General features: G+C 44.6%; 1 protein-coding gene across 2 annotated transcripts in view; it reads right to left on the bottom strand.

The window, feature by feature from the left end:
* CPAMD8 (C3 and PZP like alpha-2-macroglobulin domain containing 8) overlaps window positions 1-14,661 on the bottom strand; it is a 510,164-nt gene that overhangs the window by 411,268 nt on the left and 84,235 nt on the right. For both annotated transcript variants that reach the window (XM_029614183.1, XM_029614185.1), the window contains exons 4-5: window positions 10,930-11,095; window positions 10,712-10,764 (exon numbers count right to left, since the gene is read on the bottom strand). In XM_029614183.1, coding sequence (XP_029470043.1) covers window positions 10,712-10,764; window positions 10,930-11,095 — 219 coding nt within the window. The remainder of the gene's footprint in view (window positions 1-10,711; window positions 10,765-10,929; window positions 11,096-14,661) is intronic.

The following is a 14,661-nucleotide window of genomic DNA, read 5'->3' as shown; positions in this document are numbered from 1 at the left end:
GTGTCAAGCACTCAACCATACCTTCTGGCCTAGACGAAAGAGTGGAGCAGTTGTCTATGAAGATCAGAGGAGCGCTTGGCGTGTTCTGCAGCTTGTGCCAGTTGCTCTCTTACTCGGGTCCACACGTGGCGAATGGTTTGAGCCATGGATTGAGCTGCTGGAGACGGAACCGTCAAAGGTACAGGAAGAGGCAGATGGGGGCTGCCTTCCAAAGACTACTGCAAATGGAGATGTGTCAGTGGCTGCTGCGACATGAGTGTTATGCGACAGCTCGGCCCAGGGGAGGAGCTTCGACCAATTGTCTTGTAGATCATTAATGTAGGAACGTAAAAATGTCTTCAAGGTTCGATTGGTTCTCTCGGCCTGTACATTCGCCTGAGGATGGTAGGCCGATGTATAGTTCAGAGTAATATTGAATTTTCAGCACAAGGAACACCAATACTTGGTGTCAAACTGTGGTCAACGGTCGAACACAATCTCCTTGGGGAGTCCGTGAAGACAGAAAATATTCTTCAGAAAAGGTTTAGCAAGTTCCGGGGCTGAAGGGAGACCCGGTAGAGGGATAATGTGTCCCATATTCAAGAAGCGATCGATAATGACCCATATCACTGTGTTGTTCTGGGAAACAGGCAGATCTATAATAAAATCTGTAGAAATGCTGGACCATGGTTCAGTAGGTGCTGGGAGAGGCTGAAGCAAGCCCCAAGGCTTGCTTCAGCCTTGAAGTAGGTGGTTTTTGCTGAGCACAAGTGGGACATGAGTCCACGTAGTTTTGGGAATCTTATATCATAGTAGGCCACCAATAATGCCTTCTCAGCATCTCCCAGGTCCGGGCATGACCAGGGTGGCCTGCCATTTTGGAATCGTGAGCCCACCTTAACACATGCTCACGGAACCGGCGGGAAACGACTGTCTTCCCAACTGGAACTGTGGTGGTAACCGCCAAGGTAATATAAGCAGGATCAATAATGAAACTGGGAGCCTCTGGAATGTCCTCCGGCTCAAAAGATCTAGAGAACGCACCAGCACACAGGTTCTTTGAACCTGGACGGAAGCAGAGGTTGAAATTAAATCTCTCAAAGAACAGGGCCCACCAGGCCTGAAGGAGGTTCAGAAGTTGGGCTTCTATAAGATGTTCGAGGTTCTTGTGGACCATGTAATCTTAGCATACCCTGGACCACGTAGCCTTGTAATAAAGATTGTATTGTAATGTAATATAATGTAATATACCTTCGGATAATGTAATACAATACACTGCTATTGTACCGCATTATAATGTTGTTGTAATGTAATATAGTTTCGGTTTTTAATTTTTAATTTTTCTTAAATTCTGTATCTATCTTCCTCTCTCTAGGTCCCTCTGACCATTCTGCTCTCTATCCCGTTCCTCTTGAATCCCCTGTTAGATGTAACTATTATTTTCCTTTCCAACTATAAAATTGTTACCCCTGTTATTATGTAAACCGATGTGATATCCATTTGAATGTCGGTATATAAAAATTCTAAATAAAATAAATGTAGATAGTAAACTTATGTTGCGCCCCTTCCAACCAGGGGCACCACTCCTGAAGCACCAGTTTGAGTGCAAGGAGTTTGCGGTCACCTACGGTGTAACGTTGTTCCATGGGGAAAACTTATGAGAGTAAAATGAGCAGGGTACTAGCTTGCCTGTAGAAGAATGTTGACTCAGGACAGCTCCGGCACCGATTACGGAAGCGTCAACTTCCACAATGAATAGACATCTGGGATCGGGGTGGTAGAGACATGGGAGAGGGAGATTTTGTTGCACTCGGGGGTGGACCCTTGCCCTGGGGCAAGTGTGGAATAGCTCCTGAAAGGAAACAGGAGGTAACTGGCCCCAGGGGGGCGGAGCATTGAAGGAGACAGAGGCTAGGTAGAGCTTCACCACTGGAAGCCCGAGGTCCCCCCGGGAGGAGCCCGTAGGGACCCGGGCCACTTGACTTAGGTGGGCCTAGCAAAGTCTCCTGGAAGAATGATAGTCGGCGTGCGCACAGACAGAGAAGGAGTGCGGTCAGGTTCGAGCTGGAGCAGGGAGAACCAGAATAGAATTGGTGACGATAAGGCGAGGAACAGAGCCAGAATCTGGAGGCAATGTCAGACAGGCGAAAGGTCAATGTCTATAGGTCAGTCCAAAGAGTAGTCACCGAAACAAGTGTCAGATACCGGAGGTCAGATATAGTCAAAGGCAAGCAGAGGTCTAGAGGCAGGCAGCAGACAGACGAGTAGATCAGGAACAAGCTGAGTTCCTTTAGGTAGGCGGCAGACAGACGAGTAGATCAGGAACAGGCTGAGGTCCTTGAGAAAGGCAGCAGACAGACGAGTAGATCAGGAACAGGCTGGATCTTGAGGCAGGCGGAAGGGAGGCAGACAGGTCAAGAACAAGCCGAGGTCAGTACCAGAAGTCAGTCTGAGGGTACTACCTGGGAAGGCAGATAGACAAATACAGGAACAGACAGGACTCAGGAACGAGGATACAGGAACAGGTCAGGAATGGAACTGGAACAGAAGGATCCTGGAACGACACTAGGAACAAGCAGGAACAAACGCAAAGACAATCTAGCAGAGTACTAACCTGATTGCCAAGGCAAGGAAGTGCAGTCAGGAACTTTCTTATATCGTAGCTCAATCAGGGCGCGCCACGGAACCCGGTCCCGTCCTCGGCCCTACAAGTCTTGGGGCAGGCTGCGCGCGCATGCGTATGGGCGTGGCTAGGATGGAGAAAGATGCCGAACCTGGGCGTGAGACCTGGCACGCAGTGGAAGGCCCGGCGGCCACCGCCACGGACCACTGGACCACGGACCTAGCTGGACTAGCAACCACCGTGAGGGAGGTCGTCCCGGGACCCGCTGAGAAACTATGCCGGTGAGCGGTCCCGTTCATGGGACGGCTGCAGGCAGGGCGCGTAACAGATTTTTAAGATTTAATTCTTAGTGGAACGCATAATTTGGTGAGAGAGGTAATGGTGGTGGGACCACTTGGCAATAGTGATCATAACATGATCAAATTTGAACTAATAATTGGAAAGGGGGCAATAAGTAAATCTACAGCTCTAACACTAAATTTTCAAAAGGGAAACTGTGATAAAATGAGGAAAATAGTTAGAAAAAAACTGAAAGGTGCAGCTGCAAAGGTTAAAAATGTTCAACAGGCATGGACATTGTTTAAAAATATAATCTTAGACGCATAGTCCAAATGTATTCCATGTATTAAGAAAGGTGGAAGAAAGGCAAAACGATTACAGGCATGGTTAAAAGGTGAGGTGAAAGAGGCTATTTTAGCCAAAAAAAAACATCCTTCAAAAATTGGAAGAAGCATCCATCTGAAGAAAATAGGAAAAAACATAAGCATTGTCAAATTAAGTGTAAAACATTGATAACACAGGCAAAGAGAGAATTTGAAATGAAGTTGGCTGTAGAGGCAAAAACTCATAATAAAAACTTTTTCAAATATATCCGAAGCAAGAACCTGTGAGGGAGTTGCGAGGACCATTAGATGACAGAAGGGTTAAAGGAGCTCATAGGGAAGATAAGGTCATTGCAGAAAGATTAAATTAATTCTTTGCTTCTGTGTTTACTATTGAGGTTGTTGGGGAGATACCGGTTCAGGAAATGGTTTTCAAGTCAGATGAACTGAAGCAAATCACTGTGAACCTAGAAGATGCAGTAGGCCAGATTGATAAACTAAAGAGTAGCAAATCACCTGGACCGGATGTTATGCATCCCAGGGTTCTGAAGGAACTAAAAATTAAACTTCAGATCTATTAGTTAAAATTTGTAACCTATCATTAAAATCATCCATTGTACCTGAAGACTGGAGGGTGGCCAATGTAACCCCAATATTTAAAAAGGGCTCCAGGGGTGATCCGGGAAACCATAGACCAGTGAGTATGACTTCAGTGCTGGGGAAAAAAGTGAAAACTATTCTAAAGATCAAAATCACAGAGCATATAGAAAGACATGGTTTAATGGAACACAATCAACATGGATTTACTCAAGAGAATTCTTGCCTCACAAATCTGCTTCTTTTTTTTTAAGGGGTTAATAAACATGTGGATAAAGTTGAACCAGTAGATGTAGTATATTTGGATTTTCAGAAGGCATTTAACAAAGTCCCTCATGAGAGGCTTCTAAGAAAACTAAAAAGTCATGGGATAGGAGGCGATATCCTTTCATGGATTACAAACTGGTTAAAAGACAGGAAGAGTAGGATTAAATGGCTAATTTTCTCAGTGGAAAAGTGTAAACAGTGGAGTGCCTCAGAGATCTGTACTTGGACCGGTGCTTTTCAATACATTTATAAATGATCTGGAAAGGAATACGAGAGTGAGGTTATCAAATTTGCAGATGATACAAAATTATTCAGAGTAGTTAAATAACAAGTGGATTGCGATAAATTGTAGGAGGACCTTGAGAGACTGGAAGATTGGGCATCCAAATGGCAGATGAAATTTAATGTGGACAAGTGCAAGTTGTTGCATACAGGGAAAAATAACCCATGCAGTAATTACACGATGTTAGGTTCCATATTAGGAGTTACTACAGAGGAAAAAGATCTAGGCATCACAGTAGATAATACATTGAAATCATTGGCTCAGTGTGCTGCAGCAGTCAAAAAAGCAAACAGAATGTTGGGAATTATTAGGAAGGGAATGGTGAATAAAATGGAAAATATCATAATGCCTCTTTATTGCTCCATGGTGAGACACACCTTGAGTACTGTCACAGCATCTCAAAAAAGATATAGTTGCACTGGAGAAGGTACAGAGACGGGCAACCAAAATGATAAAGAGGATGGAACAGCTCCCCTATGAGGAAAGGCTAAAGAGGTTAGGGCTGTTCAGCTTGGAGAAGAGATGACTGAGGGGGATATGACAGAGGTCTTTAAAATCATGAGAGGTCTAGAATGGGTAGATGTGAATCGGTTATTTACTCTTTTGGATAATAGAAGGACTAGGGGGCACTCCATGAGGTTAGCAAGTAGCACATTTAAAATTAATCGGAGAAAATTCTTTTTCACTCAATGCATTTGTCAATGCTGGAATTTGTTGCCAGAGGATGTGGTTAGTGCAGTTGGTATAGCTGGGTTTAAAAAATGTTTGGATAAGTTCTTGGAGAAGTTCATTAACTGCTATTAATCAAGCTGACTTAGGGAATAGCCTCTGCTATTTCTGGCATCAGTAGTATGGGTTCTTCTTAGTGTTTGGGTACTTGCCAGGTTCTTGTAGCCTGGTTTGGCCACTGTTGGAAATAGGATGCTGGGCTTGAAGGACCCATGGTCTGATACATTATGGCAATTTCTTATTGTTGTGTCCGTCGGTTCCCGATGCCCTCTCTCCGCCCTCCTTACCTCTTTGGCGCCTCCCTCTTCGTCCACGGGAAGATTGGCTGCCGCGGCATCCTTCTGCCGAGGTCCTCCGGCGTCCCCGGACCGGCTGGACGCTACAACCCGCCATGTTTCCTGGAGGCCTAGGGGCGCGTGCGGTGCGGCCCCGACTGAAGTACCGGCAATGGCGCGAACCTCGGGGGCATCCCCCAAAGATGACGTCACCCACGATGGATATATAAGGTCTTAGAATTTGCTAACAGATTGAGTTAGCAAGGATTGACTATGGACTCGCTTCGACTTTCCAGGCTACTCTGCCTCCTCGGAGTTAGCAAGGGTTACTCTACCTAAGCTACTCTGCCTCCTCGGACTTATTAGGGGTACCCGCTCTTCGGGGGCCTCGCTCTCTCCTTTGTTTTTCAAGTGACAGTCTAGAACTGGTACTCACTCCTCGAGGGCCCTCTTTCCCAGACTTACTCGGTACTCTCTTCTGCCTGGAAGTCATCACTGCCAACTACATCAGTGAGTTACCATCGCTCTCTCAGAGCTTTCCCTGGAACCAAGTACTCGCTCCTCGAGGGCCTATACATTCTAGCTCCTGGGCTTCTATGAGACATTGTGTGAGTGTTACCATCTGGCTCAGTAAATGAACTCTGCATACCCTGCCTACTCACTATATTTCATTTTCTCTACAGCTCAGCCACCAGGGATCGCTGTTCCAGTATCTGAGGGACTACAGCCCAGCTGGGCATTCCAGCTCACTACTGCCACCTCTGGTGGTTCAGTATACTGTCTAATAAAAGAACTAGTGTGTGTCTGTCTCCTAACTCTGAGCCTGACCGGTGGTCCCTCTCGGGATCTTCCCCCGGGAGCATGGTCACCTGCCTCCGTCCAAGGATCCACCCACAACTCTCCTAAATAACAACAGATTGCTAATCCCAAGCAGACTGTTAACTCCGAACTGAACACTTATGTTCTTAAACCAAATATAATGCAGTCATCCTCTTCCAAGCAATAAAAGAAAAAGAAATATGAGATGAGGCAAAGAAATATGGGAGCTTTCACAAAAGTTGACCTTATATTAATTAAGGCACTGGGGATGAGGTTACTAGTTTTCGGGCCTCGAAAAAGGATTACAATTGCTCAGGCTGGAAAAAATGAAACAATAATTACCTCGCTTGATGATGCACTTAAGGATAATGAAATGTAAGAGAAACCTAAAGATACGATTTCCTGCCTAAAGGCTAGAAAACCATTCCTCCTTATTTGGGTAGCTTGAGCAAGGTGGGGAAAAATCTTAACACATCGATCATAAACTTTAGAGGAAAACTTTCTAAAGTAATTATGCATTTCAACACTCAAATCAACAGAGGAAATAAAGGAAACCAAAAGAATGCTCAAATCCATAACTTCCTGCATAGAATTTTCAAGAAAATTGATCAAATTATAATTAATTTCAATATTTGGAAAAAGTCTAGAAGTCCTGTTAGCAAAAAGTAACAGGTATTCACCAATGGCATTTTGTTGAGTCGTAAACCTAATATCTCCTGAAAATACTTCTTCAGGGTCACAAAGGGTACTTCCCCTACAACTTTGGGGAAATTGAGGAGATGCAGATTTAAATGCCTCATATTATTTTCTAAAAATTCAATATGTCTGGACAGAGCATTCCAATCTTTCACAGTAGCAGCATTAAATTCCTGGATAGATTTAACAGTATCCTCAACTTTGGTAATTTTAGAATTAGTTGAAGCAACTTGCTCCTGTAGTTCCAAAGATTTTTTATGCCAATTTGAAGAAAAAAGTTCCATCTTAGTATTTAGCAATTTTAAAGAAGTCCCAAATCCAGCCACCAAGTCTCATATGGCCTCAAGAGCTACCACCTCTGGACGGGATGGAACGGCAAAAGACTCGCCACTTTCAGCAATCTAAACCTCCCTGGTCAGACTGGCCAAGGATGGTCTCACCTCCAGCTCAAAGTTCAACAAACCCGTCAACGAAGGGACAAAGGAGACACCCCCGATTGTCTCGCCACCAATTTCCAGCAAGGAAGATGGATCCTGCAGTAGTAGTGTAGCGCACACAAGCGGCCTCTCCACTGCGGTCGTGCCCAACACATCAGCACTGTGCAATGCTAGCCAGTTCATCTCTCTGCTTGGGGGGGCTCATAAGTCCAGGCTCAGGGATGCCTCATCTGCCAGGAGATGGGGTTCTCCACACCGCGAGACACATCAGGATCCTCGGCTCCCTGAACAACTGTTGCGGAAGTCATGTAAGCAGTGATAACCTGCTGGCCTGGTAGAGGAAAAGAGTCAGGAGGGAAGCCCTTTACCCTCCCCTTTCATTTGGAAGGCATTTCCAGGAAAAAGGGTAAGCAAGAATCAGAAGCTGGGGCAGAAGAGCAATGCAACTTCAGCTATGCTGCCATCTTGCCTCCAGGACAATTTTCAAAACAATTCAAAAATGTTTTCTATGGCCTAGCCATGATGCCCTCATACTAGGTAGGTATTTATACCTCTATATGAGGCCCACCTAGTTACTCGAGGTGAGGTTCAGGTAGGAGTGTAGGGGTTAGGGGCCACTTTGACATTCAGAGTAAAACATACGAACAGAACAATGTTCTCTTGTGAAGATTTGATGACCTTCGGAGTGAGGAAACTCACCCAAAGATGAGATTTGTGCAATGTTCTCTCAGCCTAGCTTGATGTTACCCAGCCCACTTTTCCAAAATCCTGGCCCAAACTCCACCCCTTTTCTAAATTAGCATTGCACCATGCATTATATTGCTTTTCAGTTCCATTGAAGGAGATGTTCCTGGGGACATGCTTGGAACAGGGAAGGAAAAGAACGTATGTAGACTACTACTACTACTACTACTACTACAAGTTAACATTTCTATAATGCTACATGACTGCATGTTTAAATAAGCATATGTGATGTTCAAACAAAATTCCATATTGAGAAGTATGCCTAAACAGACAACCAACATGGAGAAGGAAAATACCCAGACGCCTCTGCTATTCTTTAGCCTGCCTGGGCTGAATGAACTCTGAGTGACTTTCTGAGCATGACTTGCAGAATGTCTCTGAGCAGGTAGACAAGCTGGCACCAGAAAGGGGAGGCCTATTCATTGGGTCACAAAGAAGGAACCAACAGCGGGAGCTTCAGGCACTATTCTGTTGAAATCTCACTGGACAAGATAATTAGCAGAACAAAAGATTATCTGGAGAGTGAGGGCAAATGGGCTACATCTGGGAAGACTGGTCAGGGCAGTTCAGGGATAGGTTGTCATGTCAACAGCATGATGTCACTCTGTAAATGAGTCTTTGGGCAGTCACGTAAGTCTAGAAGCTTCGACAATATTGTATGTTTAACTATAAAAGAAGGGTCACTTCCTGTATCCAAGGAGATGCTGGTCAGTTTGTAAGACTAAAGGGCACCCAGTATCCAGCATCTCCCAAGAACACTTATAATGCCTAATAAAAATACTTTATACCTTTTACTGAGTCTAAGTGTTCTTGTGTCCCTGGCCCTAAACACAGAGTATTATTTACAACAAGCCGTTAAGCCCGTTAAAACGGGCTACATCCCTCTGTCTCTCACCTCCCCCTCTTTCTCTCTCCCCTCACTCTTCACCACCCCCTCCCTCACCCACTCCTCCCCACCCTCCCTCTCCTATCACTCAGTCCCTCCCTCCCACTCAGTCTCACTCACTCCCTCCCCCCTCTCTCCCTCCCTCTCACTCACTCAGTCCCACTCACTCTCACTCAGTCCCCACTCCCTCCGTCCTCTCCCTCAGTCCCACTCCCTCCCTCCTCTCCCTCAGTCCCACTCCCTCCCTCCCTCTCTCTCCCTCAGTCCCACTCCCTCCCTCAGTCCCTCCCTCCCACTCAGTCACTCCCTCCCCCCTCCCTCTCACTCACTCAGTCCCACTCACTCTCCCTCAGTCCCACTCCCTCCCTCTCTCTCCCAGTCCCACTCCCTCCCTCAGTCCCCCCTCTCCCTCTCACTCAGTCCCACTCCCTCCCTCTCACTCAGTCCCTCCCCCTCACTCAATCCCTCCCTCCCACTCAGTCCCTCCCTCTCACTCAGTCACTCCCTCCCACTCTCTCTCTCCGTCCCTCCCTCCCACTCAGTCCGTCCCTCCCTCTCTCACTACCGCCCGCTACCGCCGTCGCCGCTACCGCCGCCGCTCGCTACCGCCGTCGCCGCCCGCTGCCGGTACCGCTGCCCGCTGCTGCCACTGGACGCCGCCATTTTTTTTTCTTTCTGAAGCTGCCTCAGAGCGACGTGCTCGCCCGCACATGCGCGGTAGAGCTGGTCTCTACTGCGCATTTGCGGGCCGTCGGTCACAGGCCATTTATAAGGTAGATGTGCAGTAAAAGTAGGTGCAAGTACCACATTTACTTTGGAAATTACTGTGAATACAAAGGGGTACATTTTAAAAAACAGCGCGCGCATGTATTTTTGTTCGCGCAACCGGTGCAAACAAAAGTATGCCGGATTTTAAAAGATACACGCATAGCTGCGCGTATCTTTTAAAATCCGGGATCGGCATGCGCAAGGCTGCACAAAATTGGCAGCCTGCGCGCGCCGAGCCGCATAGCCTGCCTCCGTTCCCTCCGAGGCCGCTCCAAAATCAGAGCGGCCTCGGAGGGAACTTTTTTTTTTGTCCCTCCACCATCTTTCCCTCCCTTCCCCTATCTAACCCACCTCCCCGGCCCTACCTAAATCCCCCTCCCTACCTTGTTCGATGCAGTTACGCACGCCGGCTGGCCAGGCCCCGACACAGACTGCTGTGTTGGGGCACTCGGCCATGCCCCCGGACCGCAGACACGCCCCCGGACACGCCCATTTTAGCAAGCCCCGCGACTTACGCGCGTCCCGGGGCTTTTGCGCCAGCCGGCGGCCTATGCAAAATAGGCGCGCCAGCGCGCGAGTGCCCTGCGCGCATACATCCGGTAGGATTTACGTACGCAGGGCTTTTAAAATCTACCCCAAAGTTTAAGTCCTCACTATCTTTTCCTTTTAAAATTGGTGCAAAGACCACAGGTAAAAAGGACCCAGGGACTTTGCATCAAATCGAGCACTTTGAAAATTGCCTCCTCTATGGATCTAAGGAGATTTTTTAAATGGAAAACAATGCAGACAGCTGAGAATACCAGTTTCTTTATCTAGCTAATAGAATAGTTTTGGACTAGTTGTTCAAGAGATTAAAATAATACAATGGAGTAGAGAGAGAGAAGATATATAATTACATGAAATGCAATGTGTCTGCACAGGCAAATCTAGGTATATCAAGGAAACAATAAAAAATTAAACAAATGATATTTCAATGTAAACAAATAGGGAACTGATGTATTATTACCTTCCTATTGATAGGTCGAAGATCAGGAGAGACCGTGAAGAGATTGATGAAAACTGATAAAGGTTAGAAAAAAAAAAAGTACAAAAATTAAAATATATAAATGAACTATTGAAGAGTAAAAAAAAAAAAAATTCAGGATTAGCGGCTTGTGGGCACAATTCTGTAAGTTCTATGCATAGTTTAAAAATTGCCCTCAGATTGATTAACAATGACTTTACCTTTCTGCCTTGGCTTGTACACTGGTTTATCAGTCTGAATAAACAGGGAGGATCCTTTGCTGTCAATTGTCACAGTGGTGTAGTTTTGAAAGATATAACCTTCATCGGTTAGGTGTCTATTACCCCAAACTTTCAAATGGGCTTGGCCACGAAGACCTGCAGGCACCTGAGAGAAACATATCATAGTTTCATATCAGAAAATAGTTTAAAAAAATAGGATCTGAATATTTCAAAAAGTTTAAACAATGCAGCTCATTGCAACCAGGAACAGGTCTTTCACGGCCAAAAAATTGCAAACATTATCACGGTTTGATTGATTGCAAATGACATTGCTCCAAGCCATAAAATCTGCCTTTGAAAAGGCTGCACCTATTTATACCTATGGGATACCTGCAGTGTTTCCTGCACAACTGCAGCAAACACACAAGCTTCCAGTATTTTTGTGCAATATGTGTATTTTGTTTTTGTTTTCTGTTTGATGTATTATATCGTATCATTTTAAGCTTCTATACCTCTTTACACCTAGTTTGTATACCTGGTTATGAAAAATCAGGGAACCGGTTTATAAGTTTATCAAATAAATATTAAACAAAATATCATATGCAACTTCAGTCAATCCAACGAAAAGTTTTCACAACCCAGAAAGGATCCAGTATTCCCCCAGACATCTTAACAAATAGAACTTATGCATTTTTTTTTGGTTAATAACATACTTGTGCTAATTCAACACCCTTTTTCATGTCTGTTGCCATGTGTCCAGTACATATACGTGCATTTTTCTTTGCTCACAATAGGGCTTCAGTATATTCTCACAGCATATATACACACACATGTACTGCAACTGCTGGTGGGAGGTATCAAGATTTACAGCACTGGAAACTAAAATGCAGGGTATATACCAGTACATGCAATCTCCCATCGCTCCAGGGTCCATCAGCCTTGTCCTCAGCAGGATCATTTCCATGGGTGAGAGGATGAGGTACTTCCTAGAATATGTCCATTCAGTTCCTGGACTTTCCCACACTTGCCGATCAGCATTAGTGATAACAGTGATTTTAGTCCGGTGGTCTGTATGTTATGAAGTGAGACTACACTTCATAACATACAGACCACAAAATAGCTCCAATACAAGGGTCTTTCTTTTAAACAGGAAACCTAGGAAGTGAATGGCTCATCACCCCTGTAATGGGATCCAAGTATCTGCCACCAAACAGTACATAACATCTATGGTCTACAGGCAAAATACACTACAATGTCCAGTGACTATGGGGAGTTTCAGGAGACATATATCCATGAATACAGTGAAGTGTCCTGTGATATCACCTGAGATATTTCTTTTCTTATAGGATATAACAAAATGTAGCCGGTAGGTATTCCCACTCCCAATTGCGCTAACAAATCCTTACCCTGTATTTACTCTCCATCTCCAATAGGGCTGGAGAGTAAGAGACTAAATCTCATAAGCTGCAGGTACTGTACTCTAAAATCATGACTGATGGGATGCTATTTCACTGTGGATTTTCTTCTATTTATTTAGTGCTTACATTTTTCGATCATGCTTCCAAATGATATGTCTGGCTCTGCAAGCCACTGAACTCAACAAACAAGAACTTTAAACATTATTGGTCTTTCCAGTGGAAGGTGCAGATTAGTGATTACGAAGCAAGTCAAAGAGCGCCCGCAACTCCTATGTTCTAAACTCCCTGCCTCTTCCACTAACACTATATGTGACCTTGGACAAATCACCATCTCCAAGGGCTTCTGTTTGTTCTACTGTTACTGGGTAACAACTAGGGATGTGAATCATTTTTCTGACGGATAAAAATATCGTAAGATATTTTCTCATCCGTCAGATATCGGGGGGGTCCCCGAAAGTGATAGGAAATCCCCATGAAATTTTTTGTGTGGTTTTCTTATCGTTTTGGGGGAGGGGGGAGGAAGAAAAGGCACACAAAAAAAAACCCCCCAAACCCACCCCGACCCTTTAAATCTAATTAGTTAGAATCTCCCACCCTCCCGACCCCCCCAAAACTTTCTTAAAGTACCTGGTTGTCCAGTGGGGGTCCTAGGAGCGATCTCCCACTCTCGGGCTGTCGGCTGCTAGTAAACAAAATGGCGCCGATGGCCCTTTGCCCTTTCTATGTGACAGGGGCTATTGGTGCCATTGGCCGGCCCCTGTTACATGGTTGGAGCAATGGATGGCCTGTGCCATTTTTTAAGATATGAGCCGTACGAACAGCACAGTACACCTTGGTGAAGATTTGACGTCATTTGGAGTGTGGAAAGTCTCACAAAGATGAAATTTCTACTATGTTCTCTCACCCTAGTTTGATGGACTCCATAACAGGGTAATATTCAGACAGAGCCACTTAGCCAGGTCGTTAAGTTCTGACTTAGCCAAGTGGCACTGAATTTCAACCTTTATAAATTTGATCATAAGCATGAGGCTTCACATTAATATGATCTCCTTATATACAAACAAAAATGTAATGCTAACGGTTTAGGAAGCAATTTTTAAACCCTTGCAAGCATAGGCACCAGCTCTATGGGTGCTTGAGAAACCCCAATTTTGAAAAAATTCCTTAATTATGTCCAGGGAAGAATACATTTATATTCAGTTTAGCACCCCCAGTCAAGACAAATAGATAAACACGGCTTAATGGGGAACAGGCAGAATGGATTTAGCAAATGAAAGTAATGCCTTACTAACCTATTAGAATCTTTTGAAGCTGTGAATAAGCATTTGGATAAGGTAAATCAATATAGCATATTGGATTTTCAAAAGGTGTTTGATTAAAACATCTCTCATAAGAGACTCCTCAGAAAGCTAAAAAAGTCATGGGAGCGGAGCAGGACTGGATTTAAAATTATGGGATCCATAGGCAGAGAACTCAGGATTAGGGGAATTTTCCTCTGGAAAATCAGAGACAGTTCCAGTTTTCGGCCACCTTCAGAATTTGGCGCCCAAGGTAGGTGCCTATGTTAATCCTAAATCCGGTCCTAGACAGGAGGTATTGTCTTACTGTGGACTGGTCTTACTGTCCACCTGGTCAAGATGGTGAGAATGACAATGAAATGCTAAGAAAAATTAGGGAAGCTAACCAAATTGGTACTGCGGTAATAATGGGAGATTTCAATTACCCCAATATTGACTGGGTAAATGTATCATCGGGACATGCTATAGAGATAAAGTTCCTTATTGGAATAAATGACAGCTTTATGGAGCAATTGGTTCAGAAACCAACAAGAGAGGGAGCCATTTTAGAACTAATTCTCAGTGGAACACAGGATTTGGTGAGAGAGGTAACGGTGGTGGGGCCGCTTGGCAATAGTGATCATAATATGATCAAATTTGAATTAATGACTGGAAGGGGGACAGTAAGAAAATCCACGGCTCTTGTGCTAAATTTTCAAAAGGAAAACTTTGATAAAATGAGAAAAATAGATAGACAAAAACTGAAAGGAGCAGCTCCAAGGGTAAAAAGTGTGCAAGAAGCGTGGTCATTGTTAAAAAATACCATCCTAGAAGCACAGTCCACATATATTCCACACATTAAGAAAGGTGGAAAGAAGGCAAAATGATCACTGGCATGGTTAAAAGGCGAGGTGAAAGAAGCTATTTTAGCCAAAAGATATTCATTCAAAAATTGGAAGAAGGATCCAACAGAAGAAAACAGGATAATCCATAAGCGTTGGCAAGTTAAATGTAAGACATTGATAAGACAGGCTAAG

This window comes from Rhinatrema bivittatum, chromosome 8 (assembly GCF_901001135.1).
Source record: "Rhinatrema bivittatum chromosome 8, aRhiBiv1.1, whole genome shotgun sequence".
Taxonomy (NCBI): domain Eukaryota; kingdom Metazoa; phylum Chordata; class Amphibia; order Gymnophiona; family Rhinatrematidae; genus Rhinatrema; species Rhinatrema bivittatum.
Note: the sequence above shows the minus strand (reverse complement) of the source record. Positions and strands in the feature narration are given on the sequence as shown.